General features: G+C 56.7%; 1 protein-coding gene across 2 annotated transcripts in view; it reads right to left on the bottom strand.

Moving 5' to 3' along the window:
* ERGIC1 (endoplasmic reticulum-golgi intermediate compartment 1) overlaps window positions 1-17,032 on the bottom strand; it is an 82,089-nt gene extending 65,057 nt beyond the window's left edge. The window contains exon 1 of one of the 2 annotated variants that reach the window (XM_059699198.1): window positions 16,875-17,032. In XM_059699198.1, coding sequence (XP_059555181.1) covers window positions 16,875-16,894 — 20 coding nt within the window. In that variant the 5' untranslated portion in view covers window positions 16,895-17,032. The remainder of the gene's footprint in view (window positions 1-16,874) is intronic. The other variant, XM_059699197.1, reaches the window with a different exon arrangement.
* Between the last annotated feature and the right edge of the window lie 9,011 nt (window positions 17,033-26,043).

The following is a 26,043-nucleotide window of genomic DNA, read 5'->3' as shown; positions in this document are numbered from 1 at the left end:
AGAGCATTTGCTGAAGGAATAGACAAACGAACAAATGGACGGGCTAATGTACTTAACCCCCGTCCTTGCCCCACAGGCAGCCCGTAAAAGGGGCCACGCGGTGGGCTCAGACCCAGGCAGGCGTGGCCACGAACTTGAGCAAACTCTCCCATCCCCAGCCTGGAAGAAAACAGAAAGGAGTCTTTTTCAGTCAGCCGGGAAAAGCGATAAGGAGGTGAGCTTGGGACCCCTGGGAACTGGGGGTGGGGGAGGGACGAGCCTCATTCAGGGGGGGCAGGAAGGTTGCAGCCGGTGAATTCGGCAGGGTGTGGGGCTGGGCCTGGGAGCAGAGTTCCTGAATGACCGGCTGGCTGGGCCAGGGCCTCGAGCCCCTCTTGGGAACCTGCACAGCCAAGAGCAGTGTTTCATCAAAACAGGAAAAATCATAGAGGAAAAATGCATATGTCAGGGAACTGGTATTTACAGGAACGGCCCTGCCTGGACCCAAGGCCTGAGGATGGACTGGGGGGTGGGGACACCGAGGAGACATGCAGGGAGCTGACCTCCTGGTAAGGCCACCCCGTGCCCACCCAGGCCCAAGGGGGGGTCCCAGGAAGCCAGGTGAGGAGCCTGGACTAAGTGAAGGAAGGTGGACCACAAGCCTCAGGAGTCACGTCCTCAGAGCTGAGTTCCGCAGCCCCAGGCCCTGTGGGCTTCGGGCAGAACTTGCCCTGATGTTATCCGTCCCGAGGGCCTCAGCAGCACAGACGTGCTCTCTGGCAGGTGTTCCCTCCAGGGCAGGGAAGTCAGGACTTTGGCCCCAAACGCCTGGCAGGCAGGAGCCTCACAAGCGCCCAATGCTGCTTTCTTTGGACAACAGGGCGCTCCTCCCCCACCCCAGTGCCCTGTGGGGTTATGAACTTGGATCTGCTGGGCGCACAGTAGGGTTGCTGGCCTGGACCATAACCGCGGCCACATGATAGCTGCGATCCGGCCAGGGCCTCTCCACCCCACCCCAAGCTTCCCGGACACACAATCCTGTGCCTGGGACTTGCTTCTGTATAAACACAAGGATTCTGGTCTCGCTGAGTGCGAACTGAGCCTCTCCCCTGGCCCTGACGAGAGAAGGAACTGGTATGTGCCCTATGCAGGCACCCCCCCCACCCCCCACTCGGCCCCGCAGCAGGCTCCCACGGCTCCACGCTCCCCCTTCTAGCCAAAGTGAGCTTTTCGCAAAGATCGAGCAAGGGCAACGCCAGGTGTGTGTTCTGGAGGCAGCTGAGAGGCAGGAGCAGAGCGGGAGCAGCTCGCGAGTCCCGGGGTGCTGGGCGGAGGGCACATTCCTACGCGTTGCATCTCCTGTGCAACACCTTCCCGGGCGAGAGCCACACACGGCAAACCGGCTCAGCCGGTGACGGGCGGACACCAGTCCACATCCCACGTCCCCGCACTAGGGAGCCCACGGTGTGGCACGGGCTGGGGCACTGGCAGCCACGGCACCAACACACAGTTCCACACGCGTCCACGCTCACACGTACAGACGCAAAAGGACACAGGCGCTCCTTCGACAAACAGGCGTGGCTCCCCCCAGAGGCCCTCCGCCTCGGCCAATCCTGCGTGCCCTCTCCCCGAGGCTGGTACCACCAGCCCGCTCAGGTAGATGCAAAATGACAGCTGTCATCTGCTGGGCCAGGGTCCCCTGTGAGAGTCTGCATCAGGGGTCAAACACAGAGACACCTGTGAAAACTCAGCGACAGTCACAGCCACCTGGAGCGGCCACGATCCCTCGCAGTGCCGCGCTGACCGCTGACCTGCACTGCTTCACTGGATCTCACGGTCCCCTGGGAAGAAGGCACCTCACCACCCCACTAATGACGCGGACAAGGTGCCGGCGAATCAGAGGCCTGTGGGGGCAGAGCTGCAACTCAAACCCTGGGACACTCTGCTGGCCACTATCCGACAGTTTTCCAGTGTGCCGGGCACCATCCTAGGCCCAGGGCAGCCAGCAGTGACCGAACAGAGCCAGGAGTGGCAGCCTGGTGGGACACCAAGCTCGCTTTCACCCTGGTCTCTCCTGTCTCCCAAAGGCCATGGCTCCTTCCAGAGACCTCCTGCTCGGCCGGCGTGGCTCAGTGGTGGAGCGTCAGTCAACCCATGAACCAGGAGGTCACGGTTCGATTCCCAGTCAGGGCACATGGCCGTGTTGCGGGCTCCATCCCCAATGTGGGGCATGCAGGAGGCAGCCGATCAATGGTTCTCTCTCATCATTGATGTTTCTCTCTCTCTCTCTCCCTCTCCTTTCCTCTCTGAAATGAATAAAAATATATATTTTTTAAAAATGTGTTTAGCTAGTGTGGCTCGGTGGTTGAACCAAGAGTTCCTGGGTTCACTCCCCAGTGCAGGGCGTGCAAGAGGCAGCCGATCGATGTCTCTCCCATCAATGTTTCTCTCTCTCTCCCTCTCCCTTTCTCTCTCTCCCAAATCAATAAAAACATATTTAAAAAGGAAATGTGTGGACCACCCCTAACCGGTTTGGCTCAGTGGATGGAGGGCCGGCCTGCGGACTGAAGGGTCCCGGGTTCGATTCCGGTCAAGGGCATGTACCTTGGTTGCGGGCACATCCCTAGTAGGGGGCGTGCAGGAGGCAGCTGATCAATGTTTCTCTCTCATCAATGTTTCTAACTCTCTATCCCTCTCCCTGCCTCTCTGTAAAAAATCAATAAAATATATTTAAAAAGATAAAAATAAAAAATAACTGTGAGGACCAGATGATCACATCTGTGACTGGGCAGAATCCAGTCCCCTGCTACCAGTGTGCGACCTCTGCTTTTGATCAAGTCTGTCGGGAAGTGGCAGGCGCGGGGACAAGGAAGCGGAGCGGCCGTGACACTGGACTAACCGACGAGGCGCCGGGAGCGGAGGAGGCTCTCTCCCTCACGCCGTGCGGCCACCCGGCAAAGCAGGCTCAGAGAGGTGCAGCGAGCTGCCCGGCACACACAGCAAGCGGGCGGAACCGCCAGGCTCCAGGGGCTGTGGGTCCCGATCTGCCCGGCCGCACACAAAGGCAGCCCTGGGGAAGGTGAGGCTGGGGCGGCTGACTCCTCATCCTCCGGTGAGTGCGAGGCAGGCGGAGGTCCAAGTGGGTGACGCGCCGGGGTGGCCCCACTTCCAGGGACCTGATCCAGGGTGGGGTGGGGTGGGGCAGGGAGGAGGCGGGTGGGTGAACCTTCTCATACCTCCTTGACTCAGGGTGAACTCAGCTCTGACAAACCACCAGGCTTCAGGGCTGACCCAGTTTCCCACTCAGCCAACTGAAACGAGTGGCGAGAAGGCGGCTGCCGCCTGGCTGGCCGGGTGAACGTGGGCAGGGCCTCAGCTTGGAGCGGTGGGTCCCCGGCTCCAAGGGGAAGGGTCCGGCTCCATCCACCTCGAGGCCCTCCCGGCTCCCACAGCTACTGATTCTAATCAGCCCGGAACCTGAACACACGCCAACCCTAGGAGAAACGCCTCCCCCTCGCTTCCCCCTCTATGAACGGGCAGCGAGCCCCGTTCCACGGTCTCGTTGTGAGATCTGAGGATGGTCCCGACGTGGTGTAGCCCTGTGCCTGACACCCCCGAGGTGTCAATGAGTGACTCCCACCGTCACCACCCCCGCGGCCTCGCACCTGCGCTTCTCGCTTCCCTCCTTCCGGAAACATCCGAGCGCGGAGTCCGGGTCAGGTCCCGTTCTCTGCCTCCGGGTGGGGGTGGGGCAGCCCCGGGCCCAGGCAAGAAGGAAAACAAACCTGCCCACTCTAGAGACGACACCTGCTCACTAAAGCTGAGAAACGGGCACACCCGGACTGCCAGGGACAGGGGCGCCATCGGAGCGCATCATTCACTGGGGGTGAGAGTCTCGAGTCTAAGGCTTGGGCTCTGTTACTTCGCCAGCTGTGCGACTCTGGGCCAGGCCCTCAACCTCTCTGGGCCTCTGTTTCCTCAAAATGAAAACCGTCAGGCGTAACCCCCAGGATGGGTTGGGGGTGGAATGCCAGGTGTCTCCTTCCCCCCAGCTTCCTCCGATGCTGGGGCTAACGTGCCATTCCAAGCCCGTGGAGCCAGCGGGGAGGGGGGTGACTCGGTCACTCCCATTCGGACAGGCAGCTGGCCATTCACTGCTCCTGTGGCCAGGGCCCGAGTCCTGGCTGATGTCCCGATTTCTCGGGACACAGTCCAGGGGGAACATCTCCCACTCGCACTGCTGAGGAATCAACTCCTCTCTTACACCCTTAGGAGAAATCTGGAAACGTTCTCCCAACATAGAGGTATGGCAACAAAGCCCCCAATCTGGGTGGAGTTGCTCTGCTCGCCAGATCATGAGGGGAGTCTCATCTCACTTGGGGCTCCAAACTCTTTTTTTGGGAGGTAGAAGGTCTGGGGGGGCGGGGGGAGATCAGACTCCGGATCTGGTTCTGACTTGACCGGCCCCGCCCTTCCTGCCTCTTTCTTCCTTGTTTTGTCCCTGAAAACCTCCCCAATAAATCTTTGAATGAATGAATGAATGAATGAATGAATGAATGAATGAATCACAAACTCCCCGCTTCCCTGAGCCTCAACCTCTTTGTCCCCACAACAGGAATGACAATACCTCTAGATCCGGGGCCTCCTCCTGCGTATTTTCAAAGGGTGGGGCTTGGTGCTGGTGTAACCTGGGGTGCGTGGGACATGGGGGCAGGGAAGTACAGGAGAGAACAAATCACTGGTGGACTCCACCCAGAATCAAGCAGCACAAAACAATGTCAGGAAGACAAACCTGACACCTGGGGAGCCCTCCCTTCAATAGCACCAGCCCAGCAGTCCCACGGATGCTGTCACCCAGAACAGGGCATCTTGTGTCACCCACGGGGCCAGCAAATGGGCAGCAAGTTCCCAAGCACGCCCAGGACCGCCTTCTGGCTTCCTGGCTCCTCGGAGCAGACCCGGGAGGTTGGCATTCCTGAGGACCCGGCAGGCGATGGGAACGGGGACAGAGAGATGGGAGGAGCCGTGTGAATTCACAGGACCACGTCCCGTGTGGCCGCACCTCTGGCAGGAAGCCCGCCCAGGCCAGGCAGCAGCCAGCACAGTGGAAAGAACGCTCAAGTCTGCGGTGCACCCGTGGGGAGAGGGGCACAGCATGCCCTGTTCTGGGCCTCAGTTTCCCCTTCGGTGAAGTGACACCCTTCATTCCTCCCTCGCAGGTCAAGGTACAAACTGTAAAGTGAGGAGGACTCCGAGGGGAAAGGGCGATTTTCACCCCCTTTCCCTGCTGCACCAGGATCCAGATTTGTCTGTGCGTGCTGGCTGCTCCCTACGCCAGCGTTTCCCAAAGCACGGCACCCAAGCCACCCACCGGCGGGACGTGGGGTGACTTCAGGGCAGGATGGGGACCTGCTGGTTAAGTGACATCAGACCTCACAGTGAGGGGGTCGTCCCTGTTGGGTTCTCGTTTGAGAACGCCGAGGACATCCAAGGGAAGGTCTCAGGGCAGCACACGACCCGGTCTTCGCCGCTCAGCTCTCCAGTGCTGGCTAGTAGCCCGTTAGTCACAGCCCCAGCGGTTCCGGCAGGCACCGGCTAGCAGCGACCTCACAGCCTCGCAACCTCGCCATGATTTCTATCTATTTGCAGCAGACGGTACTACTTTCTCATTTTCAAAGTTATAAAGTGATCTTTTCTACATAAAAATGTTAACTTCAAAAAAACGGAATCGTTTAAAGAAAAATGACTAAGTAAACAGTCCGCTTTGTTTAGAAATAGGCCCCAAAAGTCTGAAGATGGTACCGGAAGGTTGAAAACGGACTCAGGTTACCACGGCAGAGACGGTGACGCACGCGTCAAGCCCCCCTTTTCTCTTCCTCCTGGGCCACATCTCCCGGCCGCTCCTGGAACAGGGTGAGGCCAGGTCCCAGCTCAGCGACAGACACGATGGCGCCACATTCTAACCCTCCACCCAACCCTCTGTCCTCCCTTCTCCCCCCCCCACTGCCAGGCCAGGAGCACACCCTGGAGGCAGACAGAGCCACAGGATGGGCAGAACCTGGGTCCCTGGGGACAGGCAACAGGCAGAGCATCCCCGCCGCCCACCGTGGAACTGTCCGTGAGCGAGAAATGAACTAGTGTCGCATTAAATCACTGAGATTTCAGGTTCATGGGAATTAGCTGACTTAGGCTAATCTAAGGAGGCATCTCAAGACCAATTTCCGGCCAATCCAGAAATCTCCTATGATTTCTGGTGCTTTATTCTGTAACAAAGAATTACTAAGCTCCTAACAGATGCCAGGCACAGTCCTAAGGGCTTTGCAGCGATGAGCTCAATTAATCCTCATGGCAGTCCTGGGAGCCAGGCACTGCTAGTATTTACTATTCAGCTTGACTTTCATTAAGGCAACCGGGGCCCAGAGGGGCAAAGCGTCTTACCGGCACCACACATCTAAGAAGGAGTGGCTGAGACTTGAACCCAGGCCCGTCGAACACGCTCACATCCCTTGCTTTGCCTCAGTGCCACGCAGCCTCCGCTGAGCACCTCACCCAGGGATTGCCATGCCCTGACTGTGTGCCAGTCCCTGGCGGGGTTGTGACCTCATGGCCTGGAGCCCAGCGAGTAAGACAGGAAGGGAGGTGCATGGCACAGAGCCAGATGGGTACAGGAGGGGCAGCACGGTCGGAGGGCTCCGGGAAAGCCTGGTGCAACTGGGGGAGCATCGCCCCTCCGGAAGAGCAGGGAGGGCTTCTCGGAGGAGGTGCTACTTGCGGCTGGTGAGAGCGGGAGAGATTTTAGCACAAGGAGACGGTGGGGAGATGCTGGCTCATCCGGAGCTAACAGCCACCTCCTGGATCCACGGATGGTCCCCCCGCTCTGTCTACCTAAGGGGCCTAAAGACTCTGGGACAGGTCTCGAACACACTCGTTAAAACACGTCCCCGCGCTGGGTGAAACGCATCTAGTCCTTTCAGGCCTTCTCTCACGAAAGGCTCCTATGGGCCTTGCCACCGCCTCTTCTTTCACAGGCTCGGGGTGCAATGGAAACACTGGGTGGGGAGGGAGTCAGACCACTCGGAGCCAGGAGGGTCCCGGCTCAGCAGTGACACACGGGGCCCACCCCAGTGGGCCCTGCACCAGCGGAGCGGAAAGAGGCGGTTAAGTCACGTGAAGCCGCACCGGGACTATAGACGCTGGCGGTCCACTTCACGGAGGCGGCCCGTTTATAGGTGGGGAAAGAGCACCGACACAGGGGGCCGCCTGGCGAGGCCGTCTGAACCTGGTGCTGAAGGTCAAGGCCACCAATGAGGTCACGTGGGTGTCAGGATGCGCTGGGAAGGGCCCTCCACCCACAACCCGGCCTAATTAGCAGGAGACACTGGACAAACCCAGACCGGGGCACATTCCGCAGGCTCCCTGGGCCGTGCTCCCCAAGATGCCAAGGGCGGGAAGAGCCAGAACTCTCCCCGACCGGAGGGGCCCGGGGAGACGCGACCAGTGAGCGCAGTGGGGCTGCTGGATTGGATCTGACCTGCGGAAAACGGGTAAAATCCAAGTCAAGCACGAGTTCAGTTAATAATAATAATAATGTACCAGCATCCATTTCTTAGATGTGGCAAATGTGGGAACGTATGCTGTGAACCATGGGGAAAACCGGATCGGTACTATCCTTTCGACTTTTCTGTAAATCCAAGTTTCCCCAAAATTAAAACTATATTTAATTTTTTAAAAAATATATTTTATTGATTTTTTACAGAGAGGAAGGGAGAGAGATAGAGAGTCAGAAACATCGATGGGAGAGAACCATCGATCAGCCGCCTCCTGCACATCCCCCACTGGGGATGTGCCCGCAACCCAGGCACATGCCCTTGACCGGAATCAAACCTGGGACCTTTCAGTCTGCAGGCCGACGCTCTATCCACTGAGCCAAACCGGTTTCGGCTGTATTTAATTTTTAAAAAAGGGGGAAAAGAGAGAAAGAGAAGCAAAATACTGAAACTAAAACAGAAGTCCCACGAGGTTGGGGGCAGGAGTTGCCTGTTTGGCTCAATGTTATACCCCCGGCTTCTAGAACAGTGCCTGGCACACAGTAGGCCCTCAATAAATATGTTCAGTGAACGAAGGACCCCAACAGTCCTGCCAGCGCCTGGCCTGTGGATGGAGGCTCCAGAGACGGGCTGAGAAAGGGCAGGATGGCAGCCCCCACAGGAAGGGCTGCACCCCGCTGCCTGCTCCCCGGCAGGCACGTGGCGGGAAGCGCTGCCCACAAAGACGCACACAACACAGGAAATGGTCAACAAACTATAAACACGGCTCAGTAGGTGGCAGCTGGTATCTGTGAAGGGGCCCCAGGAAATCAAGGCGATAAGGCTCCGGGGCACGAGCGTGTGGTTAATAAGAAAGCCTTTGGCATCACTAGCGAGCGCCCCGGTCTCAGTGATGTCATCCGCGGTTTGGGGGACCTTGACCAAGTCCCGCCTCTCTCTGTGCCCTGCATCCTCATCACGTTAAATGGAAGAACACCAGGATCCTACCTGATGCGAGGATGGACTGAGGGAGTCCAGGAGGACCTTAGCCGGCCACTGGACAGGTGGGCACTACGGTGGGCACGGCTGCAACCACACAGGCCCTGGGAAGTCCCCGGAAGAGACTGAAGGTGTTCGAGGACCTGGAGCGAGGGAGTGTCACTCAGACTGGGCTTGGGCCGAAGAGGAACGTCAGGTCCAGTGGCAGAGCTGGCGGTGCCATCCCGGCGCCATCGGGAGGAGGGGAGCCCCAGGCTGCCTCTGCCCACACCCAAGAGTCCCTCACTCCTCTGCCTCGGCTCCAAGTCCGTGCCCACAGCCCCGTCCCAGGCGCCTGCGGATCTGCCCGCGTCCTGTGCACCTGGCCAGCCTCTGTGACACAGGCCGCACACGCCCGCCGCAGGTCGTCAGCCCTCAGCAAGGTTTGGTTTGGCCCAATATGATGTTCAAAATGAAACTGGAAGCGGCTGCTAATCATAGTCACGTTTCCTGAAAAGCTGGGGACTCTGCCGGCAGGCAGCCAGCCACAGAGCTGAAGGCAGCCGCCCCTCCCTGCCCACCGCGGCGCCTCCCTGGGCCTGGGGCATCTGGGTTGTTGTCTGGAGTCACCAGGCAGGTGCCCCTTAGAGAGGGGAGCCGGGCTCCAGGTCTAACCTCCCGGGGGTCCCCACGTGAGCACGTCACTGGCCCTGCAAACCCCAGAGACCCTGGTCTCAGCACGCCCACGTGCCCGAGGCCCCTGCTGATGTCCCCCAGGTGAGGAGCTCAGGCACATGCTGCCGGGCAAGGCCAGGAGGAGGCAAACACGGTCCCATTTTCTTTTATTTGTTTTTATATTTTTATTTATTTTTTTGTTAATCCTCACCCGAGGATATTTTTCTATTAACTTTTAGAGTGTGGGAGAGAGAGGGGAAAGAGAGAGAAACATCGATGTGAGAGAAACACATTGATAGGTTGCCTCCTGCACGTGCTCCAACCAGGGCTGGGGAGGAGCCTGCCACCAAGGTACGTGCTCTTGACTAAATCGAACCCAGGACTCTTTGGTCCACAGGCCGATGCTCTATCCACTGAGCCAAACACAATCCCATTTTCTAAGCACATCTGTCCGGCATCCACACAAGCCCATCTCATGCGGGCTCGCAGGAACCAGGCTAGGGAAGGAGGTGCACCCAATATGCAGATGAGGAAAACCGAGGCACACAGAGGCGGTGTCCTGTCCAGGGTCCCACGGCGGGTCAACACGGGGAAGGGATCCGAATCCAGACAGACTGGCTGAGCAAGCACAATATGAGGTCCGTTCCGAGGCGGCCAGGGTCAGCCCAGCACGGAGCACGTTCCCCTGAAGGTCTGGAGACACTGTCTCCACACAAGGAATGTACACTTGGACCCGCAGGACATCACAGCAGCCCCCGAGTCACCAGCGGCCCACACAGTTCCCAAGGGGCGTTTTGGTGAAATTCTGTATGTCAGCGGCTGGTGGCGAGGAGGGAAGGCCTGGGGGGAGCCATGACAATCAGCAACGGCCAGGCATCAGCGAGGCAGGTATCAGCGAGGCAGGGCCACACCTGCTGAAGCCCCCCCCCCCCCCCCCCCCCCCCCCCCGCTCAGGAATCGCCGCATTCCAGTCCCCATCCTGACCTCCCAGCGGCCAGTCACGTCCTGGCCTTGGCTCCCTGCTTCAAAACGGAATTCATCAAGGTAACAATGAACAGAGTGAAAAACTGTTCTTTATGAAACCCATATACCTGAAAAGGGGTTACTATCCAAAATATACAAGAAGCTCCTTCAACTGCATAGCGCAAAAACAGACAAAAAAACAAGAAAAGAAAAACAAAAACAGTAAAAAACTGGGCAAAGGATTTGAAGAGGCATTTCTCCAAAGGAGGCACACAGGTGACCGACATGCATATGAAAAGACGCTCAGCGTCACTAGTCACCAGGGAAAAGCAAATAAAAGCCACAATGAGACGTCACCTCACACCTGCTAGGATAGCTGCTGTCAACATGGACAAAAACGACAACTGCTGGCGAGGCCGTGGAGAGAAGGGAACCCTTGTGCCCTGCCGGTGGAAAACAGTCTGCGGGCCCCTCAAAAACTAAAAATAGAGCTACCATGTGACCCAGGAATCCCATGACCGGGTTTTTATCCAAAAGAACTGAAACGGGGACCTTGCAGACATACAGGCAGCCCATGTTCACTGCAGCATTATTCACAGTAACGTGAAGCAACCTGACTGTGTCGGATAAAGACACTGACATGCACAGACAAGGGGGTAACACTCGGCCTGAAGACAAAGGAACTCCTCCCACATACAACACGGATCAACCTGGAGGGCGGTCTGCGAGGTGACGGGAGGACCGATGTTCACGGTATCGCTGACAGCACACATCTAAAGCAGTCAAGCTCACGGAGGCAGAAAGTGGAACCGGGGGTGTCGGGCTGGGGGAAGAGGGACGCTGCTCGACGGCTCTGAGGTTTCGGTCACACAGGACACGTCAGTTTGGAGACCTGCTCGCCGACTCTGCCCCGCGTTGGCCACACTGCTGTGCCCAGACACACTGGCTCCGAGGGTCACCTTAACGTGCTTACTACCTTTTTTTAAAACGGAAGCAATAGTGTGACTATCGCCCGGCCGGCGTGGCTCAGCGGCTGAGCATCAACCTATGAACCAGGAGGTTGGGGTTCGATTCCCGGTCAGGGCACGTACCCCGGCTGTGGGCTCGATCCCCAGTGTGGGGTGTGCAGGAGGCAGCCGATCGATGATTCTCTCTCATCATTGATGTTTCTCTCTCTCTCCCTCTCCTTTCCTCTCTGAAATCAATACAAATATATATTTTTAAAAATAGTGACTATAACATTTCTCGGGCTGCTGAAACTGCCCTGTATCTAGATCGGGGGGTGGTGACATGATATAATGTCTTAAATTTCACAGATAAGTACACCCCCAAAAAAGGTCAATTCTACTGTAGGTTAATTTTAAAAAATAAAAATAAATTCCTAATCATCATCTCTCTCTCTCTCTCGGGACGGGGTGGCCTTTAAGCCCAATGACATGCCCGGCACAGTGCTCAGCGCACCCCGAGCAGGGGGACCGCCAGGCTCACTCAGGAGGTCAGCTTGCCTCCTTCCCTCCTGAGATGCAAGCCCCAGGCCAGCACGTGAGGGACAGTTAACCTCCTGCAGGGGCTGTCTCAGCACCAGTCCCAGTGTGTCAGGGACCCCCGACTAGACTTACGTTTACTCACAGCCAGGCCTCGTCTCCAATGGGGTCTAAGAGAATATTCAGTCCATTTCCAACGGAGGTTGTGCTGCTCGCCAGGTTCCAGGGGGTGAATGGCACTGTCAGGTGTACGCAGGTCCCCTGGGCCCTGTGAGGTACCGAGGTGTGACCCAGCATCTCTGAGGCGATAGCGCTGATCCCCCAGCAGCCCGGGGGTTAGAAAGCATTGTGCCTACGCCCTCGCCGTGGGCAGTGCAACCCCGAGTTCTTCCTGCCTCCCCCGAGGGCGGGGATTTTTTTAACCGAATGCGTAGTCGTGTTGGAGGTTCTGTGCAGACCTGTACTTTTTCTGCATATGCAACCAATGTAATTAAATCCGCAGACCTAAATGTTAAAAGCTGACAACAGGCAATTAGGCTAATTACCACTTCCTTAAAGGATCCATTAGGGCTGTTCCCCACACCTCATTCTGAGAAATGGTACCCAGCGCTCTATGAGCAACAGGGTGACTTAAGACAGTAAGTTTGGCAAAAGCGGGGCTGAACCGAGTGACTCTGGTTCCTTTCATGCAGGCCTTCTCAGAGCCTTTAGTATGTCAGCTCAGCACATGCTGTGACTCTCTAAGCGGGGACACGGTATGGAGAAGCACAGACTGGGAGATGCTAAGTCAAGTCAGTCCCACGGGGCGAGGCACCCAATCACCGGGGAACCTCGTTAGCCTAGGTGCAGGCTCGCGGTGGGGGTGGGGGGGGGGTGGGGGAGGGCGGGGGGTCCAGAGACTGCCCTTCTCACAAGCTCGGCGATCCTGCAGCTGCTGGTCTGGGGACCACACTTTCAACGCAAGGGCATCAGTGGCGAGGTAAGACCCCTTACTGACCACTCGACTGGTGAGAGAAGTCTCAGAGTAGGGAACTGGCCCGCCAGAAGTCACCCAGGAGCGACAGGTGGGACCTGACTCCAAGGCCCAGGTTGCTGTCAGTTCTCTGGGTTCAGGACAATCTGCTCAGTCTGGGCTGTGCACTGACACCACTCGACGAGCTTATAAAAACCGACGCCTGGGCCCATTCCCCGGGTCCTGACCACTGGGTCTGGAGTGCAGCCTGAGTTTGGGGACTTTGAAAGCCCCTCCGGTGGCTCCCGTTCAGCCAGAGTCGAGGTTCAGAGATGCAGATGGTGGGGAGGCCTCACCCCAATGCCCTCCTCTCTCCCTGCCTGCCTAGCCAATCAATGCCTGAGGAAAACTGCCTACAGCCACTCCAAAACAAAGTCTGAAAGGATTACCAGATGGGGAGAGGCACTGACGAGGCCACAGCTGGCTAAAGCCCCGTCTCAAGATATTATGGCATTGCGGCCAGGAGCCCAAACAGCCTCAGCCCTAGGGAGTGGAGTCTCCATCTCATTCTGTGTCCAGGGAAGCCTGGACCGTCCAGAGTGACGTGCCCTGTGTTGGCGTGAGACCGCAGTGGGGGTCTTTAAAGGCAATTTCAGAATCGGGTGTCACACCACAAGGTTAGTGTAGGGAAAAAAAAAAAACGGTTGCCCAGCCAGCGTGGCTCAGTGGTTGAGCACTGACCTGTGAACCAGGAGGTCACAGTTTGATTCGCCATCAGGGCACATGCCTCCCTGAGAGCAGGGCTCAGGCTCCCTGGGCCTGGGCTGCAGGAACCGCCCGCATCGCCCGCCCCAGGCTGAGGGGGAGGCAGCAGGTGGTACCCGTCCCCCGCCAGCAGGAACTGGGTCCGGTCTGGGCCAACGCCCCCGGATCTGGGTCACAAGCCCAGTTCCACACTTGCAGGGTTCAGCGATGACTGAAGCAACGCAGCAGAGCAAAGCAAACACAAGTAATCTCTGAAGGCCCAGGATCCTCCCTCTGCACTCTGCCTCCTCCCCCACCCCCAACAATTTCAAGCAAATTCAAGGAAAGGAGGAGGAAAATCACCAACAGCTGAAAACCTGCCCGGGGGAGAGAGTTGGCTACCAAACCGCAGCCATGCCTTTGGCTTCCTCGTGAGGCATTTCCAAGGGTCCAGGCTCGGTTCTAGGAATTACCAATAAATAAGACAGATACAAATCTTTGCCCTAGGCAGCTCCGTCTCAATGCGAGGGAGAAAGAAAGTGAGCATAATAATCAAGTGAATTGTATAGTGTTAGGAAACAGAGTTGCTTCGATAACACAAATAATGAGAGTAGCGGCCACAATGTATTGGGAGCTCACTCGGGTAGACATACTGAACATACATTATCTCATTTAATCCTCTCCGCTGCTCTCATCCCCCTTCACAGATGAAGACACAGGAGGGAAGCTGACAAGACCCCATAGACCAGCGGTTCTCAACCTTCCAAATGCCGCGACCCTTTAATACAGTTCCTCATGTTGTGGTGACCCCCAATTTCATTGTTACAAATTGAACATAATTAAAGCATAGTGATAAATCACAAAAACAATATGTAATTACATATGTGTTTTCCGGTGGTCTTAGGCGACCCCTGTGAAAGGGTCGTTCGACCCCCAAAGGGGTCGTGACCCACAGGTTGAGAACCGCTGCCATAGACAATAAGAAAACAAGGAGTATTGATAAAGGAAGGACAACCTCCGCCTGGTGTTGTTTAAGGAGAGCAGACTGAGCAGGAAGCCTGGTTTTCTTCCAGGCCTTGAAGTGGGGGGTGGGGGTGTCAAATCAGAATATGCCCCTCTCCACTCCCCACGGCTCTTAAAAGAAGTGACAGGGTTGTGGGACCCTCCAAACCCTCCCTTCTATCCCAGAACGAAGGCTCCGGAGCTAACAGTCCCGAGTTCAAATCCCTGCCCCACCAGCTCACCATGGCCCTGGGCAAACAGTCTCTCCTCCCTCTGATTTAAAATGAGATTAAAAGCCCCTCTCACAGATGACAAGACCGCACCCCACAGTGCCTGTACAGGGTGACTGCCCCATGCACACCCCTACTCCTGGGCGAATGCCCTACGCCCGCCCCCCTTCCCCCCGCCAGTGCTCAGAGGCAGGGCCACGTGTCTCCAGGCCCCGCACGTGGGGCACGTGGCAGAGGGCTGAGCACCGTAAACATCTGATGAGTCAACATGAAGAGGAGGAAATGTCTGGGATGGTGGGACCTTCTTTAGCACCTGAGCCCTGGAGGTAACAGAACTTAGAAACTGCAGGTTCCTGGGCACAAGTGGCTCACGCTCCGAGGTGCGAATGTGAAGTGTTGAGCCCACTTTCCCTGTTAGGTGGTGAGCCCACGCCCTCAAGCAATCGATTAAAGCGCTGCATGAAGCCGGGACCCCCTTGGCCCTGAACCGTGCATCTCAAGGGCCACCAGGTCAGGAGCTGTGTGCGACCTGGGGCCCCGGGCCCACCCGTCAGTCTAGCACCCGTGAGGTGCAGAGCAAGACCCTGGAACCTCAACTTTCTCATCTGCAGATGGGGGATTAGGCACAGAGGGAAGGGATTAAATGATCAAACGCAGTGATTCCATCAAGATCAAACATCACTGAATCACATGGGGATGGAGGAGGGGCAGGAATTGTCAGCCTGGGTAGGGGGAGGCTCTGTGGGCCCAGGAATCCACGTCTTAGGAATTCCTGGGATCCAGGAATCCCAGGTCTTAGAGCCCGGATTGAATGTCAGCATGAGGACAGACCCTGCTTCCATCAGAGGGGACTTTCCTTGTTCCAAATGGCCCTGCGTCTGCAAGCGTTTGTCTGAGACCCTAGTGCCAGCCTCAGGGCTGCATGGAAGGGCCAGGAAGCTGGCAGATGCTTGCAAGATGGCATCAGTGCCCAGGGCAGGCTGGGGTACCACGTCAGCCAGGGCAAGAGCTCCAAGGCCAACCACCTCTCCAGGCCGAACCCCCCACTGTGCCACCTGCCATGGGGGTCACTGCCAGGTCTGTCTTCCAGAAAAGGCTGTCACTTGGCCCTGACTTGGTTCACACCTGGAGGGAGGGACGGACGGGGCGGTCAGGGAGGGAGGGCTCCCTCCTGGGGGTTGGGCACCGGAACCCCTGTTCTGTGGACAAGGAAATGGGCTGGCGGAGAAGCTTCTCACCCACCAACCCCCACTTGTGGGCTCGAAACCGTACAGGCCCTGAGTGAGAGCTTCTCAGGCCCTCCGTCCTCACAGGTGGGAGTCTGTGCGTAGCCCCAAACCGCAGGTGGTCAGAGAGGCTGACACTTGCCCGGGTCACCCAGCTGAGCAGCCAGGGGAGGTCTGCACCCCGAGCCTGCTCTCTGACTTCCAGAACGCACCCAGGTTCTCAGCGGAGGGGGCAGAGCCAGGCCTCTAACTCAGCCCCTGCCCACACCAGCCCTCTGTGTTCCCGGCCGGACACCCACGGTGTGGCTGCCTCAGGCCAGGGCCTCCCCTGGGGCTCCATGGCCCAAGGGGAAGTCTGGTGGAGACCCCTTCCCAGGCAGGCTTTCCCGAGGCCTAGCCCCGCACAACCCCCGGACCATGAGGCGCTGGACCCACAAAGGGCCCATTGTGATGGCTGGAGGAGGCCAAGGCCGAAGGCTCTGGGCCCTCTGCACAGCGCTGCCCCAGGCTCCAGGGCCTCTGCCCCTCGCCATGGCGCCCCCATACCCAGCGCCCAGGCCCAGGACTGGCTGGGGTCAGGCCCCCTGCTCTGCCCAGCGGGGGCAGCCTGGGCCTGTGGTAACCTAAACCCCCAGCTGCCCCGCTGGCGGGATGCCCTGCGGACCCTGGGGGGCTCCTTCAAGGTGCCCAGGACGCACCTGTCAGCTGGGGTGGGGTCCACGCAAGGGGGCTCTGTAGAGGGAGGAAGGGGCAGGCTGTGTGCTCCCAACTTGGGGGGGGAGATCTGTGTCCCAGATGGGGGGGGTGCATATTTGTGAAGCGTGAGACCGGCTCCCCAGCCTGCAGGCTGGGGAGGGGGCTCCGGGGAGGAAAGGAGGGGGCGGTCCGAGGTGGGTGGCTTTGCCCACAGAGGTGGGGGGCTGCACGAGGGGGCCCTCCGCGGCTCGGGCAGGCTTTGTGTGCGGCGGGCGGCCCGGCCCGGGGTCCCGAGGGCCTGCCGAGGCATGCACGGGGCGGGAGCCGCTCTGCGCGCTAGGCAGGAGGAACCCGCGGCGCGCCAGGCACCCCTGCGCCCGCGGAGGGGGCTTCCCGGGGGCCGGGGGCGCCTCACTCACCTCCTGAAGTCAAAGGGCATCGTGCCGTCGCCGCCGGGGGTGGGAGCGCTGCAGGCCAGGCGGGCCGCGGCGCCGCGTGGGTCCCTACCGGCTGCCAACGCCTCCTCCGGCCGCCCCGCCCCCGCCGGCCGCCCCCCGCCCCCCGCCCGGGCGCCCGCCGCTCGCCGCCGCCGCCGGGAAGTGACGCTCCGCGCAGCCCATTGGACGCCGCGGGCCGGGAAGGGGAGGGGGAGAGGCGGGCCTTTTGGGGTAAAGGCTCTCGGAGGGGAAGGGAGCCCCCAAAGAGGCCTTCGTCCTTTGCCAGCCCCCCACGGTGTCTCTCTCTCTCTCTCTCTCTCTCTCTCTCTCTCTCTCTCTCTCTCTCTCTCTCTCTCTTCTCTGTGTGGCTTTGGGCACACCCCTCTGCCTCGCTGAGCTTCTGCCTGTGGGGTTTGTAAAACAGAGTCCATGAGGGTGAGGACTCCATGGACTGGTCCGGGTTCGGGCCCTGCACGGCGTCCAGCTCTGAGAAGGGCCGAAGGCTGCGAGAGAAGGGAGGTCAGGCAGCCCCCGGTTTGCAAGGGGCACGTTTTTACAAAAAGGCATTTCCCGGCTGTGCCTCTCTGGGAGAAGCACTTGGCTTCTCTGAGCCTCACCCCTTTCCACCGTCTGCACGGAGGAGGTGGACACTTCCTGGGGGGCCTTTTCCTGGGGATCACAGGGGAGAGTTGGTTGGAGGCTGGCTTAGTGCCGTGCCTGGCACCGAGGAAGGGCTCAGGCTGTTGTGGTCCGCGTGGGAGCGGGCTCTGCGTTCATTCCAACTGCGTTCAGGACGTGCAGGCCGTCCCGGAGGCAGCCGGTGGCCAGTCTGCGCCTTGGCCCAGGAGGCCTCTCTGAGCCTCAGTTTCCTTCTGGGAAAGTCACAGGTAATCAGCATCTCCCTGGACTAGAGGAGATGATAGTTGAGGTGACACAAGACCCATGTAGAGGAAACTCATTCTGAACTCCCCCCCCCCCCCCCCCCAAAGCCAAGGACCAAGGACAAGGTGACCGGGAACTTGAAAATCCCAGGGGAGGAAGGTAGAGGCTCACGTCTAAAAGCAGGGCCTGCAGGCGGTTTCTTTGTCTATAAATAGAGGGAAATGGTGGTACTTCTTCCTCTGGGAGGGTTGCGAATGCAGTTTCAGCAGGGGGAGGGGTGCGGAGGAGCTGGTGTAGGGGGTGGGGTGCGGAGGGGCTGGGATAGGGTGGGTCTGAGAACTAAACTCTCCCCCCTGGAGCTTACACATGGCCTCACAGTTGCCTCTCCTACCCGCTGACCTCTGGCATTCTCATTCATTCATTCATTCATTCATTCATTCAAGGAGGGGCTGGTATTCTTGGGAGAGAGAAAGAAATCTCAGACCCAAAGGGAAACCTGAGGGCAGCAGGAAGGGTGAAGGGGCCTGGAGCAGCCACTGGGCCCAAAGGACTGTTTGTTGGCGCTTCGCAGGAGGGAGCCATGCCATGGGGGGCCTTTGATCACACGCCTCCCTCCTGAAAATGTGGTCCCCGTGCCAGCTGCTGGGGCGCCAGGGGGCAGATTCTGGCCCCAGCTCAGACCTATGGAATCGCGTATGCATGTCACGTCACCTCCGGGAGATGCCTTGGCACGTTTAGGTTTGAGAGGCATTGTGCTAAAGGACCTGGCTCCTGGAGGTGGGGGTGCAGGGGGAGCTTTAGTATTCCTGTTCCTTTTACCTGGAGCGCATTCCTTCCTTCTTCCACCCAGCCGTATGGGCAGAGGACGCACATGTCTCCCAATAGCCACTCTCCCTTTCTTCGTAACTGTGAACAGAGCCCCGGCTGGAGCCAAATGACATGGGTACGCGGTCCAGCTTATCCACTCACTTATTTTACCTCTTTCCCTCAATCTCCTCATCTGGAAAATGGAGCAATACTAGTACCTTTGTCATAGATCTGTTTCATAGAGGATGAAATGTGTTGGTGTATGTCAAGGGCTAAGGTCCGTGCCTGGCACAGTGCAAATGAATGAAAGATACGGTTGACTATAGTTGCTATTTTTGTACGATGATGGAGCTCCCAATTTTTGGCTGGGTATATGGCTGCTCAAAATGCAAGTTCCATTTCCCAGCTTCCCTTGCAGCTAAGTGTGGCCATGTGACTAAGTTCTGGCCATTGATATGTAAGGGAAAGTGGCTTGTGGCAGCTTCTGGGATAGTTGGTGTATATTACCCTCTGTGTCCCTTTCTCCATCTAGATGTCCAAAATCTGGATGCCACCATCCTGGACCATGTGGTGAAGGCCACACCGTGCAGAGCAACAAGATAGAGGAGACTGGGTCCCTGCCACTGAGTGGCAGAGTACCTGTCCTCAAACATCTACCCAGACGTCTAAGCAAGAGAAAAGTAAACACCTGTCTTGCTTGAGCTCCTGCTATTTTGTAGCTTGAGACACTTCCACCTGAACCAGGTGCTAGAGCGCCTGCCCCAGCCTCGGCTCAAATACTAAATGCAAAACAGGTCGGGGGCCCATTCTATGCTCGCATGGCACCCTCCAGTTTTCCTTGGGAGAACTTGTCACCGTTTGTGACCAGGTGATTGTCATTGGCTAATGTCTACCCCTCCATGTTGGCTCGAAGCTCTCCAGGGTGGATGGGTGTCTGTTTGTTCAGTCGTGTCCCCGCATCCAAGCAGAGCCTGCATGTGGAGGGGGTGTAAGAGCTGGGGGTGGAAGGCCGAATGGAGGCTTCCCAGGGAGGCAGAGGGTGGGGAGCGGGCACGTCAATGAGGATCTCTGTGGGGAATGTACTCAGCCAGTCCCAATGGTCCAGCCTCCCAAAGAACAGTGGGAGATGGAGCTAAGGGGTAAGTAGGAAAGTTCTGGATCTCTTTGGCCAGGGGAGAGACTGCATCCCAGCTGTGGCTCCCTGTGGTCGCCGGCCTCCTGATATTCTCATGTCCTCATGTGGTCACCTCCCACAGTGACTAGGGCTGGCCTGGGGAACCGACAGGTCATTGTAGAAATGATGGTGTCTGACCCCTGAGGGCCGCTCATAAAGGGCATCGAGGCTTCTGCTTACACCTGCCAACTCGCTTGCTCTGGAAGGAGCCACCTTCTGCATCATGAACTCAAGCGCCTGGCCAGTGTGGCTCAGTGGTTGGGCGCCAACCTGTGAACCAGGAGGGTACGGTTGGATTCCCGGTCAGGGCACGTGCCCGGGTTGCGGGCTCGATTCCCAGTGTGGCAGGAGGCAGGAGGCAGCCGATCAATGATTCTCTCTCATCATTGATGTTTCTCACTCCCTCTCCCTTCCTCTCTGAAATCAATAAAAATATATTTTAAAAAAAAAGAACTCAAGCGCCATTACAGAGGGGCCTGTGTGGCAAGAACGGCCCCAGCCGAGCTGCTTCTGAATTCCCGAGGCTCATAAACGATGAGAGATAACACACGTCAATCTCAAGCCACTAAATGGTGGTAACCGTTCCAGGGCAGGAGATAGCTTATACAGCCTCTGTCTCCCAGCCAGGCTAGTGAAGTGGGCAACTAGCCAGGCGACCTGGACACACTGCTGAACTAGCCGGGTGTCTGAGACTAAAAGGAAGGACAGGAACACCTTACCTGTTGCAGGTAGCCTCTAAAACCGCCGCCCCAGTTAGTCCACTTCTTGGCATCCATACCTTTGTGTAATCCCCTGCCTTAGAGTGTAGGTTGGACGTGTTGACTCACTTCTAATAAACAGAGACGGCGGGAGTGATGGCATGTTGCTGCTAAGACAATGTCTGAACAGATGTGGCTTCTGGCTCAGACACTCTTTCTATCGTTCAGATCAATAGCCCTGGGCAAGCCAGCGGCCCTGCCGAGAGGTCCGTGTGGACCAGCTTGCCAGTGGATCTTCGGAGGCCTGGCAAGAACCGTTTGAGCTTAGAAATGGACCCGTCAGGCCCAGTTCAGCCGTGAGGTGACCGCAGCCCTGCAGAAACAAATACATGGTCCTCAAAGCTCGCTGTGAAGATGAAGTAACAGGTACAGTGCCCAGCACATAGTAGGTGCTTGCTGAATCAATCAATCAATAAACAATCGCATGTTCTATAGGGTAGAATGTCCCCTGGATCCGAATGCTCACTCCCCTTCACCCCCTCCTGCAAACACGTCACTGAAAGTTGTTTAAACAGGGGAATGGCCGGGTCAGATTTGTTTTTCTGTAATAGGAAACGGCTTTGTGTTCCATGGGTGTGGCTGGTTCCACTGTGGGCTGGATGAAGGGAGAGATTAAGAAATAATAATTCTTTGTTAGTTCAGAGAGGTCTTGAGGGTAACTTGAGCCTCGTAAAAGGTAGGCCTCTGACCAAACAAGTCTCTTTTCTTGTTCTAAGAAAGTCTCATGACCAGCCGGAAGACATTCATTCATTCGTTCATTCACTGAACAGCTCTTTATGACAGGTCCTCTGGATGTAGAAATAAACATGACACCTCCCTGTTCACAAGAAGCCAGGGGCGGGGGAGCCCCTAATTCTACCTATGGGATAAGTCAGTCTGAGCTCTGCCTCTTTGTGGGGCAAAATGTCTGCCGGTAGCTCCAAGCTGATCATTTCTTGCTCAGCAATTGCAGCTGATAAAGACGCCGGTTTCCTGATACCTCCAGCAAAGGCTCCTGGGATGACCCTCAGGGGCCTGGCTTAGGTCACAGCCCTGAATGGTAGCCTCCAGGAGAATGGGACCTGCTGATTGGCCAGGCCTAGGCTGAACAGCAGAGCCTAGAGCAAGCGTGTCAAAGTCGAGGCCAGCGGGCCGCATACAGCCCACAACGAATATTTTTGCTGCCCGGCCAATATAACGGTGTGTGAGGAATGTTTTAATAAAAATTGTGTAACTTAATGTTTACAATATCCTGTTATACATAATTATTGATAACGAACTACAACGCTCACTAATGACTGATGACTATAATTGCATTGCATTCATTTCCATTACGTGCCTTTCATGCAGACGCACCATTTCTCTCCACTAATACCAGCAGCGAGTATTTTAGCAACCGATGGCCACGTCATTAGTCTTGGACTGACTTGTTTGGTGTGCGCAACAGGAAATATTGAGCTTTCGGAAAACAAGAAAAATAGGTTTATTTGCATTACGCTTATTAATTTGTGCAGTTTTTCAGTGTCTGGTAAGTGAATGTCGAAGAAAAAACATTGTTATTAAAGTGTTCTATTATTTTATGTTAACAATTACTCATTTATTTCAGCCCTTTGTACTCAGCACGTCTCTATCGAAACAAACCTACGTTTCTATGAAAATCAAAGCTTTTGTTTTTTTGCGGCCCACATACACTTAAACCTTGTTTAATTGGCCCGTGTTCGCCTTTGAGTTTGACATGCTTGCCATAGGGCCTGGAGTGGAATCAGCCTCATTCTGCACACAGGGATTCAGATGGGCGAAGGGTGGTTTCCAAAAAAAATAAGAGTTAGGGCAACATTGCCAAAGGTGGGGAGGATGTTGGGAGGTAAACCATCAGCCATCTGCAACAGGGGAGTCAGGAAAGGCTTCCGGGAGGAGGAAGAGAATGAGCTGAGACCTGAAGAACAAGTAGGTGTTAGTCAGGGGGAGGCAGGCAGGCGGGTGCCTTAGTTATCCATTGCTGCAAAAGAAATTCCCCTAAACTTAAAACCCATAAAAACTCAAAGGGACAGGGTCCGGAGAGCTTCCAGGTCGGTGAACATGTGGAGATATGCTTCCATCCTGGCTCCTCCACTCTCCTGGCTGTGTGACCCTGGCCAAGTTACTGAACCACTCTGTGCCGTGGTTTGCTTATTGCTAAGCTGGGATTCGTAATGCTTATGTCATATGAAGTGACTTGATGTATTTCCAGATCTTAGCATGGAATTGGGCACGTAGTATCTGCTCAATTAAATGGCAGTTTGCCCACACCCTCCTAGGCTGGGGAGAACACTAGGGAAGGTTAATGCAAAAGCAGCAGCATGTGGTCCACACAGGAAGGGGGCCTTTGTCTTAGATAGAGCACCTCTGCCCTGCTGAGGGTCTGGCCACTCACCCATGCTTTCTGAGAGCTGTGAAGCTCATGAGTGTGAGGTCTCTCACCCAGACAGTGCGCACTGCTGCCTCCGGCAGCCAGCGTCACAGGCTGGGTGACTCAGTGCCTCCCGCTCGCCTTCTCTCTGACCTGGAGCTCACCTGGACCCGTTCCTCCATTGTCTGTGGTGTGGCTTGGGGTTGGGCAGGGCCTGCACCCAGTTCCTCCTGAGCAGGCTCTGCAGCAGCCCCTTCCCACCGGCTCCTCCCTCCCCTCCGCTCCTGGGCTGGACCTGGGTGCTTGGTCAGGTCTTCCTGGGGCCTCGGCCTGAGCCTGGGTCATGGTGCATGGGTGTCGCCGAGGGTTGACATCCAGGGGCAGGTGGGCCTGTCCTCCTGCTGATGACTGTGCTGGGCTTCCTCAGAGTTGGCTGGGACTGGCTGGGTGTCAAACCCACCTTGACTCTTAGGAGGAAATAGAAAAGGGAGACCGGGGTGGCACTGGGTGTGACTCCTGTGTCACTGAGGTAAGTCCCTTCACTTCCCTGAGCCACAACCTCTTTCTCTGGAAATGGGTCATCTGCAGGAATGAGAGGCCATTCATTCATTCATTCATTCATTCGCAAGTTGATGATACACCAGTGAACAGGACAGCAACTCCCTTCACATACAAGTGCTTAGCACCCCATAAATAATGATAAGGGTAGACAAGCCTAATAACAGTATATTCCAGGTGTCTCCGGCTAGATCCGCATGGCCCTAGGTGCCTGCAGATGGAGAAAGGCCAATGAAACCTGGCTCCCTGTAACCCCAAGAAGTGAGGTCAAGGGTATAAGAGAGAAAGCTCTGGGGTCGGAGATCGGGATCCTCAGCCAAGCTCAGCCGATTTCTGTCTGTGTCACCTTGGGGATGTCCCCTCCCCACAGTAGCCTCACTTTCCTCTCTGCAACATGGAGGTCATGCACAGTTCACGGGGTAGTTGAAGGGCCAGACGTTCATTCTGTGGTCCTGTGGGAGCCCCCCACTGCTTTGGATCTAGTTCTGGCTGGATCTCACATCCCACGCCCTCTGGTCTCAGGGTCATATTGGTAAAGTGAGACCTGTCAGAACAGCCCACCCTTGCTCTGCGAGTTCATTCCGTTCCATTTTTATTTTTGTTCTCCTCCTTGACAAAGCAACTGCATGTTTAGCAGACCCTAGACACGGCTTCCTATGTGGCTGAAATTCAAGGTCCTCACGGAATCCAGGAAGCACTTGGGTGTCACGGACAGACATCAGCGGGACCCTCCCTCCCCTCCAGAGTCGCCGCCCAATCTTGTGTTCAGTCATCACAACACCGGTGCTCTCTGTGCCCGCCCCTCCCCCAAGTCACCCGTTCAACCAGAGCTCCAGCCGGGCCTGAATCAGTGATGAAAACAGGATCAGCTCCTGTGAAACTTAGTCTTCTTTGTTTTCATGAACTACCTTTTTCATTAAATCCATAGTAATTATTTAATTTAAAATGTAACATTAAAAAGACATTCAGACTGGGACCAGGGTCCCCGATGGAGAACGAACTCCCTCTTGGCCCCCCACCTCCAGCCAAGGCGGCCACGGCTGAAGGTTTTCCTCATGGGAAGGGGCGTTTTGGTGGCGGGGTGGGGGGGAGCGGCCTTTCCTTGGGGAGGCAGGGGAGGCCGGCATCTCCCCATCTTTCCTGCCAGGAGCCCTGAGGCCGGAAGGAAGGGAGGAGAGTGGGAGCTGCCCAGAGTTGAGGGTCTGCCAGAAGACTAAAGGGGTGACCTTGGGGTCAGGGGTCCGACAAAGACCTTTAACCCACTTCCGAGAGACCCGCGGACCTTGTCAGGAAGGTCCTCTGCACGTGTTTGTTGCGTGACTGCGAAGGGCCAGAAATAACTCCGGCCTTGGACTGGGGTCGGAATTCGGGCGGATGAGGAAATGGACCGCGGGAGACCCGCATCCCGCTGTCAGCGGGCGGAAGGGAGAGATCGCCCAACACCCACTCTCTGCCAAGGGCTGCTGTCCGGTTATTATAAAAGTGACTTGGAAATACACGATGAGTCTAAAAATCCATTTGCCGTGTGAAAAAGTGAAAACTTTGCAGATTAGCCTGAACACCCCCCGCCCTGATCTCCAGCTCCGATCTTGGCTTCCTTCCACTTTGCCAGAGGTCAGCCCCATGTTCAAGTCGGTGTGAGTCATTCCAACTTTGTTGCCTGCATTTTTCAGGCATACATATGTTTTGTTTGCATTTGTCTGGTAAGGTGAATAGCGTCAGGCAGGTTACTCGGCCACCGACTCTGGGTGAGTAACGTCTCTGGGCGATTTCTCTTTGGGCGAGCGTGGATCTGTGCCAGGGTTGTGCGTGGTGCCTCCTCGGGCGCTCCCACCAGCCCCGCTGCTGCCAGGAGCAAGCAGAGGCCCAGGACGCGTGGGTGACTCGCGTGGCTCCCGCAGCTCTGAGGGGTGCAGCAGGGCTCAGACGTGGGTTTCTCTCAAATTTGAACTGCACCTGCCCTTTACCTAACCTGCCTGTGGTTTGTGCCCTACACTTCCTTTGGCTTACGATACCATCACATGTGCCATTTAAATGGCAGGTTCATCATGAAGCAAAGGACACATTGGCCACCTCCCTTCCCTGTTAAAATACCTCCATGGTTCCTCATACCCAAGGGACTGGGTTTAAGTCCTCAACCCCGTAAGAAAAGATCTTCTAGCCCTAGCCAGTTTGGCTCAGTGGATAGAGCATCTGCCTGCGGACTGAAGGGTCTCTGGTTCTATTCTGGTCAAGGGCACATGCCCAGGTTGCAGGCTTGATTCCCAGTAGGGGGCATGCAGGAGGCAGCCAATAAATGATTCTCTCTCATCATTGATGTTTCTATCTCTTCCTCTTCCTTCTTCTCTAAAATATATATATTAAAGGCCCGGTGCATGAAATTCATATGGGGGGGGGGTTGTCCCTCAGCCCAGCCTGCACCCTCTCCAATCTGGGACCCCTTGAGGGATGTCCAACTGCCCATTTAGGCCTGATCCCACTGGGCAGTCGGACGTCCCTCTCACAATCCAGGACTGCTGGCTCCCAACCACTCGCCTGCCTGCCTGCCTGATTGCCCCTAACTGCTTCTGCCTGCCAGCCTGATCACCCCTAGCCACTCCCCTG

The sequence above is a fragment of the Myotis daubentonii genome, chromosome 5 (genome assembly GCF_963259705.1).
Source record: "Myotis daubentonii chromosome 5, mMyoDau2.1, whole genome shotgun sequence".
Classification (NCBI taxonomy): domain Eukaryota; kingdom Metazoa; phylum Chordata; class Mammalia; order Chiroptera; family Vespertilionidae; genus Myotis; species Myotis daubentonii.
Note: the sequence above shows the minus strand (reverse complement) of the source record. Positions and strands in the feature narration are given on the sequence as shown.